Raw genomic sequence first — 18,437 nt, forward strand, 5'->3', positions numbered from 1 at the left:
CAGAGTGCCTCCAGGGAGACTGACAGTCTGTGGTATATTGTTATTTTTCTAACTTTCCAACTACTTCTCAGGAGCTTAAAAATTTATTCCTGTTCTCACATTTAAGTAGAACATTTATACCCCTCTACATGTATATTTATGTTCACCCTCCTTTCCCTTGAATCATTCATTATCAACTTACTGGATGGAGTTCTCAATTCGTGTGATGGTGAGGAAAGCTGCTAGGTTGGCCGTGTAGGAGGAGATGACAATCAAAGCAAAAAGCCACCAGGCTCCCATCATCAGTCGGGTTGCCAGGGTTGTGTATGGAACCTCTCCTCCTGTGGGGAAGAAGGAAAAGCAAGAGTTTTCATTTGGCAGAGAAATGCTCGTGCATCGCTCAGGATAACTAGACCCCAAGGTTAACAGTGTTAAGCAGTTCATTAAAACCTGGTGCTTCAGTGAACTGAGCAGGATTTGGAGGTGTACCTTCTATGCAACAAAAAGCACTGAAGGAAGCTCACACTGTCAGTTGTCATTCCTGTGTTTCATCTCTTTTGCTATTGTGCTTTTAATTGTAGTTCATCTGCCAGCCTTGTCCAGTAATGGAAATAGACTTCTAGATCTCAGAACAAAAGCAGCTGAAGTAAATTCTCACAATGTTCTTTCCTTAGAGATCTTATCTAAAAACCTTAATTAAGTTTTTCTTTCATTCTGGGGAACATAAAGTCCAAAAAATCCCATCAAAACACAATTACTTTTCACAGTTCTGTAGGCAGGCAGATGCTCATGAGAACCATATGTATGTGTACAACTTGCTGCAAGTGATCTTGGACATGCAGGAAAAAAAGTCACACATATTGAAGAAGAAAGAAAACGTTTTTTCGCATTCCTATAGCTGCTTTCCCTCAAAATCCAACTGCCATGTAAACAGAACACGAGCAGCAATTAAGCCTCCCAGGATGAGCTGCAAACTATTGATTGTGTGACAAGAGCCTAGTAATGCAAGCCATGAAAACCAGCAGTTTTTGTTCAAATAGCTGCCCCAAAGCACAGCAGCTCGGTGTATTTGCAAGAGCTCTTTCTGTTTAAAAAATATATGAATCTCAGGTTTTTAGATGAAGGAAAATGTTAATTTTTTTAAAATCCCCCTTTTGTCTGCAGTATGTTTTGTCACAGCCAGAAGTAACAAAGGGGGGATAGGTGAACACAGCAAACACCCACAGTCAACTGCTCAAGCTGCTCACCCCTTTCCTCTCTCTCTACACTCAGCAATTTGAGAAGCTGATATTATTTTCGAGGTAGCTTTCTCCTATGCAAAATCTTATGATGGTACAATGCTTGGGATTTGCAAAAGCAATTTGTTACCAATTCAATCCTCTGTAGGTAGTTTGTTTTGTACTTATGTAAAAATTCCTTTATGTTTTCACATCAAGTAACTTTAAGGGAGTATAAATTACGATTATTGCCATTCTAATAACACATAATTTTCACTTATATACAGAAACCGGATATTTTATTTATAAAAGTGTTGTCTATTAAAGATTTTCTTACTGCTTTATTCAGAATTTTTCTTACCTATACAAAACACTAGGAACTCCACATTGCCATACAAATTTGAAACTTTTTTCCTGCATCAGTGAAGTGGAATTGTCCCATATGTGAAATAATAACTGACTCCATTCCTTTATACTTTTGGTATATAAACACTGGAATCCCTTGCCTTTTGAGAATTCCAGAAATGACAGACAAAATCTGTTAGACCTAAACAGCTGGAAACAAGTTTTCTTTTATTTCCAAGATGCCATGTAATAGTCTGAAATAAGAATCCACTGATCACATTGGGACATAATGTTTCAGTCTAAGGATTATCAAAGATGAACACTAACTTCAACATCTGCAGATCTGGGTTCCTCTGCTTCAGAAATTTGAAATTATTTTTAATAGAGTATTTCTACTTTACAACAGTTTTTGCAATGTCTTTGAAATACTCAATTTTAAAATGATTTTTTAATTAAATGAAAAGAGCAACTACATTAATTTTTCAGAAAAGGCTGTTTGTCCTTTTAATTTTCAGGTGCCAACCCCTGCAGATAATCTTCACACTTAATTGAAATGGCTGGTGTGATTGAGAATAACCCAATGATATTTTGGATAGCCTTTCATTTCCATTTTTCAGCTTAATGAGTAAAACTCCTAAATTCTCACATTTTTGACTTGAAATTAGATGTCAGAAGGGAGAGGACCTTTGAAACTCATACACCTGCCTTCTGGTTCAAGTGAGGATTCTGTGCATCAAGTGAACATGAAAGCCACTTTCAATCCCTCAGCCACAGCATTCCCTACTCTCCATACAACTTTCCCATACTTCAGTAAGGTTGTCCCCACTATTCATTATTACTTTTTCCTTTTCCTTCCCATGTTAAAAATAGACATTAAAACCCATGGATGCTGGTTAGCCCAAGCGCTTTTATTTCATCCAGGTGTTTGTGAAGCCTTGTTCCTAATTCACAGTTGTTCCTTGTATACCAGCAGTCAATAAATGAAGCCTGGGGAAAAAGCTTGTATTGAAGTACATGTACAATAAACATATATCAAAATAATTCCTTGCTCCTCTAACCATTCTTGCACTGAGGCTTCCTAAACCATCACTTCTAAAGCAGGGCTGACACCACAACTGCATAGGTGCATGACTGTTTTTTTCTTTTTACAGGCAGGGTACTCCACCTTTCCCAGTAAAAGAAGAAAAGAAACAAAAATCAAAGAAGATCTTTTACTGCCATAGCATCATTCCTTTGGCATATATTAGGAGACTTAATGTCTTGTTCCATTACAAGATACAGTCTTGTTCCATTGTACTCTTCGCTAAAACACTTCCTGCACCATGACAGTTCACCTCAGGAAACCTCTTCATTCTCCCCAATTTTGTTTCTCAGGATAAAACTTTCTGAAGTTTTTTTTGGTTCCAATCCACATTTTCTCAGTGCAGAAGAGTGCCAAGTCACCCAGGAGAGCAACAATCACTGCTTTTCCATTAACATTACCACGACAGAGAGCTACAGACCTAAAAGACACTATTCTCAACTTTAAATTAGTGTGCAGGAGGGACAGACATGCAAACCTCCCTGAGCTCTGCTTTCCAAGATCTAGGATGAGTTTCAGGAGCGTTGACATTTTCATGGGTCATGACATGTTCTTCTTACAAGAGGTTATACACAGGACACGTGGCACAAAGCAGGAGGGAGCCAATAACATGGAACAAATCTTGGCCTGCTGTTGTCTCTTGCATAATACCAGCAAAGCTTAGCAACCCCTAATGGCAAAGGGGCCACCTGGGCAATGCAGACACAGGTTGATGACCAGAGAAAAGTCTGTTCTACGACACCTTGGTCCTATAGCAAAATCCATCAGGGGAGGTCAGCACACTGGTAGTGGTTACAGTAAAAATACCAGCACCAGTTGGGGTATGATGAGCAGCGCTTAAAAGTACTGAGTCCACTCATGAAACAAATGGAAATCATAGAAGACAGCAGTCCTGGAGTTGCTCTGTCACCTTAAGAGACAGAACTCAAAGGAATACAGAGGCTTTAGTATCATTTATTGTGGCCTTTCCAATACACCCATAGTAGGGTATAATGCAGCACAAAATTCCACTACCTGTATATCACCTACGTTGTGGCTACAGTTCCCAGTATAGTTCATCTGACATGTGATGGGTGTTAAAATCACTAGAAAAATCTAATCTACCTTTAAAATTTTAAGATTACATGTGCAGGAAGGGAAAGATATTTTCCAGAGTAAACTGAACGAGAAAAATCTCTCTTATTGGGAGTTTTCTGAAAAAGTTGAATTACTGTTGAAGTCACAGTAAAAGAAATTACTTTTAGTCCTCCCACTCTCATCTACTGCAGCTCTCCTTCATCAATCCTAGACCATTTTAATACTGGCCTACTTCAGATGACAGGTTTAGAGTGCAACTTATCTTATAAATTTCTGTTTATTCCCGTTCCTTTCAAAGTGCTTCAAGCTAAATAGAAGACAGGAAAAATAATGAATTTTCTCGATAATACAAACAATATAATGCATAATTATGACAGAATTAAATATTAGGATAAAACCCAACTTAGAAGATAAAACGTGAAAGTATACAATTACCATACCCATTTTTAATAAAAAAAAATTCCATTTGCATTCAGTTTAAAGGTTTCTTCACATCAAAAATCACAGGCAAGAAAGAGGAATGAAAACACAGGACAAACAGGCAAAATAGGGAAATTCGGGATCCCAGCCTGGTAAGATCTTGGTATTTTAAAATTCTGGACTACATTTGAAGAATTCAAAATGCACAGGCTCTTCCAAACACCTCATTCTCAGGGATTTGTCAATTGTTTGCCTGAAGAAAAACTGCAGTGAGCTGAGTTTCTGTGTAAGGAGTTTTCCAGATAATTTAAAGAACCATGAAAAATATGTTAATTGTGACTGTTTTGTTGAGGAATTGTAATGCTATCAAAATTAAAAGCGAGAATCTCAACTGTGCTTGGAAAAGAAAGGTGAAGAAATAATAGGGTGGGTTATCTGGGGACAGATTTTGATTCCGCTTTTTCTTACAAAAATTCTGCCCACATTCATTGAATTACTGGCCTTTGGTAAAATGCACAAAGGACTTGGGAGCTGGTGCAGTTTAGCCTTTAGCCTGTTAGAACAGTCACATCAATTATGCTGTGAATCTGCAATTTCCATAAATAAAGAAGTGCAGATGCCTGTTGCAAACAGTTTGGATCAATGTATATCTTCTCTTTTCCTTGTGAAAGGGACATTAATAAAGAGTGCATGTAAGGGAAGTGGTTTGTATTAACAAAGAGGAAGAGGCATTTTATATTTCCGTTTTTTTTTGTTTTGCCACAAGAAACAAAACTTAAAGTTTGACTGAGCCCTGTGATCTTTGCAAAACTGCAAAGCAGAGCTCTTCAAAGGCAGAACCTTTCAGAGCATTAGCTATTGCTATTGTTCTGTTAAAAACTTTCTTGGTAATATAAAATCTCTCCCACTTTCAATTGGAAATGTTCATTTCAGTATAGGACAAAAAAATATTTTACAGTCAATGAAGCATATACTTATTTCTACCAGCTGTGAAGTAAATGCAGCTTGGAAGTTATCAGGAAATCTCTCATCATGAATTTTTCTTCCCTTATTTTCATTTTTTTCATCTATCCTTCTCCATTCTTCCTTGGACTTTGCATGTATTCGTCCATAACATTTAAGTTGGCATGCCTTAAGCTTGTAATATTCCATTTTGTGCTGAAGTTAACACCCATTGGCCACAGCAGGCACGATGAATTATTCTACAGGAGAATACAACTGCTTGAATTTCTAATACCTTCCAAATAAGCTTGTAAATCAGTGGCTGAATTCCCTATCCTTGCACATATTGGCAGATTGCAGGGGTTTGGGAGTGGAGAAGGAACTAATCATGAGGCAGGGCTGGCAGCCAGATCTTATGAGGTGTGGAGAAGTTTGAGAGCCAGCTATAGTTTTTACTCACCACACCACCTGTTCCTCCTGTACCATTTGCTTTGTATTAAAATGTAGTGATTAAAAAAAAATATATATATATACATATATATATATATATATATATATATGAAAAGAGATATTCAGATATTTTGCTTCGCACATTAAAGAGCTCTCCAGGTCGGTACTTTGCAAAGAGAGAGCACAGCATCTATATACTATTACTATACTGTGAAAATACTCCAAATATATTAGGAATTGTTCTTTGAGTACATTGGAAGTAGTAGGATTGGAAGGGACCCATTTTTTTTAGATTTACGACAATGATTATAAAGTTTCCATCAAATCCCAAAGATAAACTTCTCCTGTAATATAATAGCAAAAGTCATGTGTAGTCTTTTTTAAGAGTTGTATCTTCTGAAATTGTTAAGTGTCTGTTTATATTAGTTAAGTTTTTCATCTTTTTACATCCAGATATTAAGATGGAAATACAACTTGTATTGCAGGTTCAGTTTGGTCTTTAGGTTTACAATAATTTTTTTGTGTCATCTTTCTAAAACTTGCCCAGTGTTCTAAGACTCAAGTCAGCAAATAGAAATCTTGGAAGCTACACAGAAAACTCTCATAAATACTTGGGTGAAACTTGTTTGAATTTGCTGATTTGAAACTCTGTTTTGGTAGTAGCTACTATTTAACCTCCACTACACAGAAAGTATTTAATTTGCTTTTTTTCACAAGGACAGAAGAGAAATATTTATTGCCTTTCTGGCATAACAATTTTGAATACTACCGCCTTCACCTAATGCACCAATACCATTAAAATTCCTATATCTCCTAAAAAAGCTTTTAGCACCTTCCTTCCTATTCTGAGCTCTGCCTCACCTCTGTGTACACTTTCACCCCATGTCATTTTTTCTATGAAGTTTGCAGCATTTAACACTGGGGCAATCAGTGTTGCTTTTCCTTTCAATACGCTCTACATGTGCATTCCAGATACTTCAGCATGGGCAGCTGGAGGCTTAAAACGCACATCACTCAGCCTGACTGCCCCTCTTACACCTCACATTTTCCCTTATGCATTACAGAGGTTCTCTACAGGAGCCAACCACCCTCCACTCCAGTAGGATTTGGTGGCCTGCAGCAGTCACTGTATCCCATCTTATTTGTGCTCCAGCCATTAGCACACAGTCAAAGAAAAAGAAACAATACCAGCCCTTTCCAAGTTCTCAGCCTCTGAAATACCTAATGCAATTTTGACGTAATGACACCTTCTTCCACTTTTGCCCACCTTGTCCATCTGACTTTCAGTATTTCCAAGTGTTCCTACTAGATTTCAGAAACTCCTTGAAGATAAATTCTACATTTCTGAGTCTAACTGTTCTTGTTTATTATTCAGATTTCTCCTGCTGGTCTATAGGCAGTTAAAGAATGCGTTCACTTTGTCTTTTGGTGTTCTGATTAATTTTTCCCCCCTTAATGTCTTATTTCTGAACAAAACAATCACTTACTCTTGCCATTTGTTGTTGTTAGTGTAATGATCCCCTGACTAATCTCATTACATTTTCTCCCTGGAAGATTGTTTTCGTTCAGCTGGGTGGGAAGCACTGCCCTCATTGCACTCCCAGAAGGGAAGCAATGATGCACTAAAAAAGCTCCCCTCATTTATTTCTCCCCTTTAGGTGACAGGCAGAAAATCTGAAACTATAATTCCTCTCCTTCAGGCTGATTTCAAATCATTCCTAGTTATCTGAAATCTGTGAAGGAGCTTGGGAAGCTGCATCTTATACATGCTAAAGATCCTTATCAGCAGCTCTGGAAGCCAGCTAACCTTGTGGAGGCAGATGTAGGCTTCCCTCAACCTCCTACCAAGGAGGCCAGGCACAAGCCAGTTCCAATCTGAAAGAGAGAACACCATGCTACCTTGTTACACTCTGTTATTGCTGTCCAGCAATCACCTCCAAGCTCCATTTCACATCTTGAAAACTCCCTCCGAAAATCGTCCGTTTGCTACTGTTGTGTATGTTAGGATGTGCCTTTGGCACTTGACTCACATACTAAGGCTCATTGCTCAGCTCTGTTTTCTCATTAATAGAAAAAGATTATCCATGCTGAGATTTCAAATGCTGGGACTAATCAAGGACCAGTGGCAGTGCAACAAAAACCCTCATCAAGTTACTGCCCAGAGAACCCATCTCGTAAATATGGTCAGAGGGCTTTGACACACAGACAAATAGAAATATGATGGACAAATAGAAATATCCAAAAGACTGGCAAAATGCCTGCTCACAAACTATTTTGCTTAAAATAGAGGTTCTTCAATGTTCCTTGAAAATATCCTCTCCAAAGCAAGGAAATCCTCTAGCATCAAGCATTTCAGCCTACTACAACATTGTCCAACACTAGATTAGTAACCTACTGTGTTTCTAAGTTTAAGTCTCTGTTATGTCTATTACCAAATTTTTTTTTCTATCAGTCTTCAAATACCAGCCTGCCTGACTTGCTGTGTCTACTGTAACAGCTTCATTCTAGTGAGAGAGGGCTAATCATTTGGCCACCTGGCTCTCTTGGAAAATTCTGCCAAGATACAGCAGGAACTGTCAGACATCCCTGAGTAAAATTATTTTTGAAAATTAATCTGTTTGCAGCAGTCTGTCAGAGGCACCACTTCACTACATGCTCCCCTTTTCTCCCCTGGTCTAATTTATATACAACAGTAGTTAGAGGCACTACCAAGATGAAAAATAATTTGTGACAATAGCACTCCTAAGGGCAAACCAAGGAGGGCATCCAGAGACAACACACCTTTAGGTAAGTAGGAGTTGTAACTATAAAGGTCAGATTTAACTCTGTCTTAAACCCCAGGTACTGATCTCACTCCTTTTATACTATTCACCATTTCCACTCAGCTGTGACTAGAGAGTGCAGGATTCAGCCTCAGAATAATCTAGATAGAACTGTGCTCTGCTGCTACTTTAGAAGCTGCTGCTTCTTTGAAGTTGAAAAATTTTTCCATAAACCAAACTCTATTCCTCCTAAAAAAAAATAAAAAATCATCAGGTTTGCTGAGAAGAAAGCAGAGAATGAAAACAGAGAAAATTTATTTTATGGGAGAAGCAATAGCAAGTCAAACACAAAATCTAATGGACTTTCTAAAAGGCTATTTTAAAGAGAAATTCAAGCCTCTATCAAAAAGGAGAGCAGTACAATGACAAATATTTTAAGTTACTTTTTCTATTCTGGAATTTTTAGATAAACCCCAAATATTTAAATATATACTGAAAGTATAAAAAAGGGCCTGATAACTACATTCCAGTAGAATAGTATCTAATGTTACAATAAAAAGTTTAAACTCTTTTCAGCTGAGCTGAGATTCCAATTTTCTGCATCACTAGCAATGATAATGTTACACAAACAGTGTTCAATCATTAAATTAATTCCCATTAAATCAATGTCCTTAAAGGCCAAACAGTCCTTTAATAATTACCTGATTAAAGTGATGTTAGCATAACATATTAGTTATATTATGTTTACAATTCCCTTCAAAACAATAAATCACTTCTTTCCACCCATATTGCTGAAATGGTGGCAATAATGGAAGAGTTGGGAAGGGAAGCTTGTGGTATCACCATTTAGCAAATGGCTGTGGTCTAGCTTCTCCTGGTGTCTGTGATGCTTTAATTGCACACATTAATCAGATTTTCATTATTATGTAATATTTACAGGATGAATCTTCAAGACCTATAGTAATCAATTCCTGGCTTTTAGGCCTAGACCCACAAGCTTAACGACTTATTTCAGATATTAACAATTTTGCACTGGTCACATTCTGTCTTTCTGGGGAATTAGCAAAATATATTTTCAATTCAAAATTAAAGCTTACAGGAGATAAAATGTTACAAACAGTAGGGTGCATTAATACAATGTCAGTACATTGTAGTGACTTGTGCTACATGATCAGAAAGGGGATGAGAAGCCTTTACAGTACTTCTAAAAGTTCTGGAAAATGTATCACGAAGTATATTTTGTTTTTATCTTCTGCTGCCATTACAAAAGAGGAGCAATGACTGCAGCTAAAATTAAAATGGAGGCATCTACTAGTATTTACTGAAGTTGCTGAGAGCCCAGAAAGTTACTATTCTTATGCTACATATCTTTATATTTGAAAGTTCACCTTTTGATATCTCTAACTATGACCGTATTGGTACTGAGGTTTGCTGTCCATCTCTCATGAATCCATTGGCCAAAATATGCTGTATTCACATATTAATGCATTGGTTTATTAGAAGACTTAGCATGGTTTCAAATTTAATTTTTGGGTTAACAAATATAGAACCATGCAATTACATAATCATAAATAACTGTGCAATAAGCCTAGCAATTTTACAAACAGCTCTTTACGAGAGAAGAGAAGAGAAGAGAAGAGAAGAGAAGAGAAGAGAAGAGAAGAGAAGAGAAGAGAAGAGAAGAGAAGAGAAGAGAAGAGAGAAAAGAGAAGAGAGAAGAGAAAAGAGAAGAGAAGGATAAAAGAGGATAAAATAAGATAAAAGAGGATAAAATAGGAGAAAAGAGGAGAAAAGAGAGGAGAAAAGAGAGGAGAAAAGAGGAGAAAATAGGAGAAAAGAGGAGAAAAGAGAAAAGACAAGACAAGACTCAGATTAGGTAATTATTTGTTGCCACTTTCAAAACATAGGACTATAATTTCAGAGAATAGAATTATTAATACACACACACACAGAGACAAGCACAGATTACAGCTCAACGTGCATTTTCAACAAACACAGGGAGCCTCTGGGGATGCTCTTCAGGAGCCTTGTGATGTGATGTGTGGTTTTAAAATGGCACTTGATTGCATGCCCGAGTAAAGGCGCTATTTGCAGCCATGGGAAGGCATCAAAATGATATATGCTTGCTATTATTTTAGAGGATATTGGCACTGGATCTTAAAAAATAACCTTGCACACTGGCAACATTTAGATCAGATTTCAAGAGATGCTGAGACCAAATCTCTCAATTACTAATGGCTGGATTCAAACGCTGTGAAGCCTCAAGCAATCAGCCACAATTATCATTTCTGGTACATATTCATAAGTGGCTAAGGAGATAATGTTTGTGTTTCTGTCACATACAGTTTGCTTAGTGTGGTCTTTCCATACACTACTGACAGGGTTGTATGCAGCACCTTCAGGGACAGCAGAAAACTGTGCACAATGGACTGAAAACAGACCATCTGTACATAAAATTAACGTTCAGCTAAACAATGTCATTAATGAGGTATTAAAGAGTGGCATTAGCTAAGAGCCTGTCAGAGAGGACTTTATGAATATGAGGGAGAGAGTCCCCTTTGGCTGAAACTGAGCAACTGTGAACCAAGCAAAACACAAAATAACACAGTGTGACCATAAGGACAAACACTTATTCCAGTAAAGCCCCCACATCTTTTGACAAGTAGTTTTCCCATAATCTTTTTACCACTACATAATTCTGTGACTCAAGATTTTAGGGAGTGAAGGGAAATTAGAAAGGATTACACACTAAAAATATGGTTTTACTTGAATTTTAAAAGAATTATGAACTTTTAAAAAAATCTGTTCTTCCAAGTTTTCCAAGCATCCATCAGTACAGAGTGACCCCTGACTACTTCAGGGGCAAGGGAATCACAGACATCTCAACACCTTAGTTCAGTTTCCATGTCATTTATTCTAGTTATCCTTTAATTTTTCAGAATGCTTCTCTGCAATGAACTCCTAACCTTATAGAATTCAATCATCACCAGTGCAGGAGCTCTAATTACGTTCCTAAATATCACATTTTAAAATTTAGACTAAAATTCCACTTCAGTTACATCCTGCGATGTTATCAAAGTGATTTCTAAAACTCAGATGACCTAATGTAGTATTATGACAGTGAACAGATAACAGACTGAAACCCTCATCCTTTTAAGTTTTACAGAGAAAAATGCTATAATTTCATTTATTGGTGAAAATCACTAGTATGGATACTTATGTTTGAAAGTTGAATAACCTGGTTTTCACTGCAAATCAGCTATCACCCTGCTTAAGATCACAACTCAGGTTTTTCAGAAGTGAAAAGCAACTTCAAAGGTGACTTCACAGGATAGTGAGAATTTTCCTCTTTGGGGATATAGAAATAAAAGAAGTCATTGTAGGAATGAGGTACATGCTTATGGGTAAAAATGCTCTATTAGCAAGTATATCTGGACATGAACAACAAACACCCCACTCAAAAAACTGATTATCACTGTTCCTTAACAGCCTGTTGCAGATGATTTTATTTCCCCTTCATCCCTACTTTATGCTGTCCTAGTGTGGGGGAACACAAGGTTTCAGTCAAAACCACCTGTGTTCCTTCATATCTCTTTTGCCTGCTAGGCGAGGTATCACACATTTTTAACCCAGCCCCAACTCAATAACTTCAAAAACACTGAAAAGGTGAAGTCCTACTTTAGGATCTGTCTTTCCACTACTGACCGTGGAAGGATAAAAATTAAGCAGCAGGAGAGTCCTACAACAGGATGCTTCTATAATGAAAGTAATCCCCTTAGTTTGCATGCTGGGAAGCTGACTAAATCTAAAAAAAATACAAACAAACCCCCTCAACAGCCCTCATTTTGCCACATATGCTGAGACTGGTCCATCTCAACAATCAGGGAAAGGAACAGGTTGCTTAAAAATAATTTGATAGCACATTTTGTTTCCTTTCAATATTAATTTTGGTCTACTCCTTTTATAAACACTTTAATATGACGAGAGGTCTGAGGAAAAAACCCTCAGCTGCTGAAGAAGGGAGACTTTCCTGCCAGCAGCTTGAAAACCTCTGCTGCTCCTGTCTTTACAGCTTTCAGGCAATTTTCCTGGCACCTACCCACCAGTTGATGATGTGAAATGGATCTGCATGGGTGGATGTAGCTATGGCACAGCTGTTGCAGAGGAGGGACTCCTCACAGGGCAGAAAAGCAACAGAAAACTACCACGGGTTCCCTCTAAAACCCATGTTTTTCTGGTGCCTTGCATGTCCTCAGCTGGAAAAGGCTGATCAGTTTGCAGATGAAACTGCTGTCATCCCAAGCAGAGGGGGAGTATTTTTAATAAAGCAAAACCTCATTTCTCACTTCCTCCCTACCTTAAACAGCTGAAGTTGTCAATTTAAGTGTAAACTCCTGTGCAGGAATATTAAATAGCAGGACAACTTGGACTTGCCTCTTCAGCTTCTGAACATCTCTGAAGATTAAAAATGGGGGTTACGTTGTTCTTCCGCGCAAGAAACACTCAGCTCCTGACTAAATGGTTCTTCCTTGTTTCTCAATTAAATGTGTATTATACACAGGTGAACCCTGAAAAGTCAAAACCGATTACCTAATCTGAAGCTAACTTACTCATTCTTTACCCAATTACAACATATAGTCGTATTAGAAATTATAGCAATTAAAGAAACTGTTCTGAGTAAAAAATTCAACTTAGGATGTTTTTGAAAGAACACAGAATTATGGATGGATGCCATGACATCCAATCCTACTTTCCTTTTGCCTCACTTGGCCTGGATCAGGGTTTACACTACAGCCAGACAGACATTGCCTTCTCACAGTCAATCAGAGCCAGTCCTAGGCAATTAAAGTAGATTTTGGGCTTTCACACTGCCATTCATTCTGCACCTCCTCACAGACAGTGTATCAGACACAAAATCTCTAAACAGACTGCCTCATGTACCCAGTGCTATTACTCAACCAACCACATGCAGAGAAGATGTAGAAATGCATTATTTAAGAGGCCTCTGAGAACTGCCTGAATCTTAACTTCAAAATAGGGGAAAATCCAAGCATATCCCCTGGCAATTTAGCACTAGTGATATCACAATACTGCAAATGACTGCTCACACTACTGAACATTCTACTTGGAGCATGGTTATTCCATGGAGTTACAGTTTCAAAAAAGAGAAAATCAAGCCTCTGAAAGGATATAAAGCTGCATCCAAGACTCACAAAAGTGTACTGCATACATGACAACGACTCTCACTACATGCTGTCAGCGCCAGTGACCATTTGTGGTTTCCAAATACATTTGAGACACAGGACACAATTGCCAAAATGTACTCATTTTTGGATGCTGTCGAAGCTGGCCAAACCACTGAGACACACAAAAGGAGCTTGGGTACCATAGGGCTGCAGTTGCCTGTTTCAGAGAGATGACGTTCTGAAGGCAAATATATTTACTGATACATTAGCTTAGCTTTAATCAAAATAACATGATAATTTTGGGGGGGGGGAGGGTGGTCATACTTTAAGGTGGCATTATCATGCCACAGACAAATCTCCTGGCGTGTGTAGTTTGTTTCCTAACATGTTTGGTATCTGGCTTTTCATTTTCCCAGCTCAGTGCTGTGCATTTTAGGCTCAGCAAGTCTGTTCCCCTTGCTATATGAATGTCAAGACATGTCAAGACTGGCATTAGTTTGAAAAGCAATTAAAATTGTTAATTAATGAGACTGGCATTTAAGTTTTGCCTTCTATCAGAAGATATAAATAATGTTTTTATGAAGGAAGTTGGGTATTATCTCAATATTAAAACTAAGGGCTGGTATCTAAGATATTAAATAATGTTTCTGTGGTCAGGCAGCAGATCAGGTGCAGAAACCAAATAAGGAACTAGGTCTCAGTCCTAAAGCCTTTATAATTGATCTTTTTTGTATTTTTAAACATACCCCCTCCCCAAAATAAATCAGATTTCACCACTAAATATCATATGTCAAGATATAATTAATTTCAAACAGAATTTTTCTAGAATTATTCCATCGTCTCCCTCTGAATATTAAATATTTAATTGTTGTACAGTTAATTAAGAGAAAATGTCACTAAGAAGGGATGTTGCTACAGCATAATGGTTTCCTGCTGACAGGGATATGCCAAGAGCGAGATAAGCAAGATGGAGTAATTTACTAAGCAATAGCAGACTCCAGGCAGTGCATTTCAGGAGGATTATATCACACCTTGGGTGGTAATAGGAGGAAGAAGACTGAGAATTCTGAGCAGCTTTAACCATCTGAGAAGTATTATAATGACTGTGAAGTGCTGTGGCTTGGAGGCTGTTTTATTGCTCCTATGAAATGTAATTTACACAAGGCAAACAGTAAGGTTTGCTCATTTGCCAGGTATTATCAGCATAATTGGCCATTACTGACACCACTCATGACAAACCAAAACCTACAGTAGTGACCAGCATTTTAAACAAATATAAGGCGATAAAAAAATGGCCCACCAGGGGTGCTTCAACATCAGCCATTTCATAACTTTTCTAGGTTAAGCAAGTGTACTAAGATCCCTGAAGAAAATTATATTTTTGCAGCTAATACTTCAAGTGCTCATTATCCTATGGCCAAATTCTATTTATAAAACTATAATGAATGTTTGTTTTCTGCAATCACTAAGAATTGATTAAATCTTGAATGATTCAGCCATTTAAAAGATATTTTCCATTACAGCAAACAAAACCAAACCCAAACAAAACAGAGCCTTGCATCTTTACCTGCATAATCTAAAATCCTGCTAGGCCAATTCATAAATACCTTCTCTTACAGAAAAATTCAAAGCAAAATGAGCAGAGTGTGTTAAGATAGAGAGGAAGTCTTTTACTGCGCCTTTCATATCAAGTACAAAACATTGTCGTTTTCTCTGACTTCATTATTTTGTCAACATTCAGTTAAAATCTATTATATTAAGTTAGGTCATCACTGAATTCTGAAGAAAAAATTGAGAGGCTGCCTTCAAAACAAAATCCCCAAAAACATTCTTCTGCAAGTCCTTTGTAAAAAATTATGCAGCATTTTACCTGTCTCAAAAACTGATCTATTGTACAAAAAGATGTGGCAGTAACTCTAGATCTTGAACTCCTGTTTCTTAAATCATTGATTTTCCCCAGTACTGCTAAAAGCAGAGTGCTCCCTAGAGCATTTTGTAACAAGAGCCCCTAATAGGAAGCTAATAGAAAACCTTCAGGAGATTAAACTTGATACTCAGCAAGTATAAAAGTCATTAGAATATTACAGCAATTTGATTCCGTTGACCTCAATGATGAATTTCGTCAAGTTTTTTAAACCCCCAAATTTCTTGTCTGAGAGTTCATACAGCAGGTTCCCTTTATTGGCTAATTCTAATAAGGGGAAAATTTGAGGTAGTAGCAACAATGCCAGGGCTCAAGAGAAGGGAAACTGTGGTTGTAGATAGTAGCACAAAAGCTGAGCAAAGGTAAGATATCATGATTCATATATCACTCAGACTGTCTGAAGTAGAAAGGGACCTTGCCCAAATACACCGTGCCCAAGCACAGCTGCCTAGAGCCAGATTTCTGTCCAGGTGACAAAGGTAATATTCAAAAGAAGCAAAATGCAGAGCTTTAAGCTTTAGTTTTCTAGGATGAGCAAAAGGAAAAGAACAAATTCAGAAGACATGACACTAAATTTCAACACAACTGCAATCCTCCACAGCCTGAATCTATGACTTTGCTTCATCTTTAGATGAACAGACAACTCAGAGACAATATCTGTTGTTTTACATACAGATGTTATCTTTACTCATGCCTGAATTTTGACTTCAGAGTCAGAAGCATTTGCTTTTAATACAATCCACAGCAGCATGGCTAAGATCACCTAAAAGTGTCTGCCTTCTTAGTGGTCACAGTATATTGCAGATTCAGTGTGTACATTGGTTAGACAGCCAAAGCATTTCAGTGCACGGCCTGCCCACTTTCTTTTCTTTTTTATTTTTACAATGAAGGGCTTGAGTGCAGAATAAAAAACTCCATTTGCATTTTATACACTTTTATATTAAATAAATATTATTTATATATATTTATTTATATTTCTATAATAAAGATTTAATATATAAAATCTTACATAAGATATTTATATTATATATATTAATTTTAATATTATATTATTTAATTTCTATTTAATAAGATATTATTAAATAAAATAAAATATTATACAAGTAATATAATAAAATAAATAAAATAAAAAAATAAACTATATGTGCAGCTTTGTCCTCATGTATCTTAGGAAATAATGGAAATTATTTTGACTGAATTCTATAATGAATGAAGGTCAAACAAAAAGGGAGAATTAAAATATGTCTCCATATTACCAGTCTCAAAATGGTACCTAAAGTGGTCACTGAAATAGGGAGGGAAGAAATTGAAAGCCCAGTTCAAGACCTAAGTTTAAGTGAGACAAGTAGCAGTCACATGTTTCAGTCTCTCTTTAAGGAAACAACTAAAAAAATCTTAAATTTTGTAACTGAGTATGACAGCAATCACAGACCTTTCTAAAAAACCATTGGATTGATCAGTGTTGCCTTTTGTCTATAGACAATGAAACAGTATTTTTCTTTGGTGTTTCAAAAATTGAAAAAGGTTTAAACTTGTTAATAGCATCTGAACAAGATACCAGAGTCAAAGCTGAACAAGAAAAATGGACACAGTGAACTAAAGCTACTTGCTAAAATCTGCCAAGTTTTAAACTATTTCAGAAGAAATGAGCTCTTTGTTTCAATCATAATTGGTCATGAGCTTCCTTAAAGAATGACTTGTATTTTTGCAGCAGAGGGCTCTTGTGTGTTCAGAGCCATGGCAGGTCTGAAGCCAGTCTGCATTCTTCCAAATTTTTCCTCTCTCTAGAGAAAAGAAGGAGATGATAATGCCACAATTCACTTGCTAGCCCCAAACAAAGAATCCAGAACTATCAAAGCACAAGCAATCCTGGGTTCACGTTGCTTGGTTTCTGTCAGCACAGGGCATAAAAGCATCTTTGGCTCTCTGTTTTGATAACAGAAATGAGTACCTTGTCATGCTTTAAATCACTTCTGAAAGATTTCTTATGTGATTGTGACAGTATTTGAAATGCCCCATGCTTCTACACTTAGGATCTGCCAATCAGAATTAATAGTAACAGATTTACTTTTCCAAAACTAATAAAAGATGCAGTTTTTCTGCTGAATGAAGAGCTGATGAATGAAAACAGAACCAAAATCCCCACAATAGCCAGTTACCCTGTCAATGAAAATAATTTTCATTTGTCTGTATTCACAAGGATTAGTAAACAGTAATGCTTCAGCTAATATAGTTTTTGTTATATTCAAATTGAATGTGAAATACAGGCTGACATTATAAATGGATCTCTTACTTTTTTGCACTGAATTTCTGACTTCTTCTGAGTCTTTTATGTTTATATCAGTCAGTAAGTGTCATGCATTTTGGTATAAATTCTTTTCAATGTGTTTCATTTTTCCTTCTAGCCAATACAGGACATTTCTGCTTGTTTGAAGGAGAACAAAGCTACAGATACATGTCTATAGCTTTCCCTTCCTCAGTAGGAGCCAAGTGAATATTTTATACTATTCTGGTGAATTCTACAAGGTTGTGTTGAAAATCCACATGGTAGAGTGGTAAGGTGTCTCTCTCGCTGTAAATAATTCCTCCCACCTTCCCAGTTCTCTGAATTTCTTTTCCTGAAGTTGTTCAACAATTTTGGTGCCCCCAGATGCTTTGTACCACCAGCAGATTTTAATGAATTGTACCTCATGTGCTACACCCCTTACCACAGGGAGTAGATGCAGATATTTTTAAATAAATTTATTATTTTATTTTATTTTACTTTATTTTATTTTTTATTTTATTTTATTTTATTTTATTTTATTTTATTTTATTTTTTTGTTTTATTTTATTTAAAATTCCTGTTGAATTCTGCTATTTTTGCCATCTGGTCCCCCTTCTTTACATCTAACTTCTTAATTTCATGCTGAATTCAAGGTTTCTCTCTAAGCCCTTCTTAAGCACTCATTTTCATCAGTTGGTCAAAAAATCCTTTTCTTTTTAAGATAGTCCAGCATCTATCCAAGCACTTCCTTGAGGGCCACTACTCTGGACCTATGAGCTAGGGAATTC

At 36.9% G+C, this 18,437-nt stretch overlaps 1 protein-coding gene across 2 annotated transcripts in view; it reads right to left on the reverse strand.

The window, feature by feature from the left end:
* Positions 1-18,437, reverse strand: part of GRID2 (glutamate ionotropic receptor delta type subunit 2) — a 680,288-nt gene that overhangs the window by 99,959 nt on the left and 561,892 nt on the right. For both annotated transcript variants that reach the window (XM_062493839.1, XM_062493838.1), the window contains one exon: positions 182-320. In XM_062493839.1, the coding sequence (XP_062349823.1) occupies positions 182-320 (139 nt within the window). The remainder of the gene's footprint in view (positions 1-181; positions 321-18,437) is intronic.

Source organism: Cinclus cinclus, chromosome 5, assembly GCF_963662255.1.
Source record: "Cinclus cinclus chromosome 5, bCinCin1.1, whole genome shotgun sequence".
Lineage (NCBI taxonomy): Eukaryota > Metazoa > Chordata > Aves > Passeriformes > Cinclidae > Cinclus > Cinclus cinclus.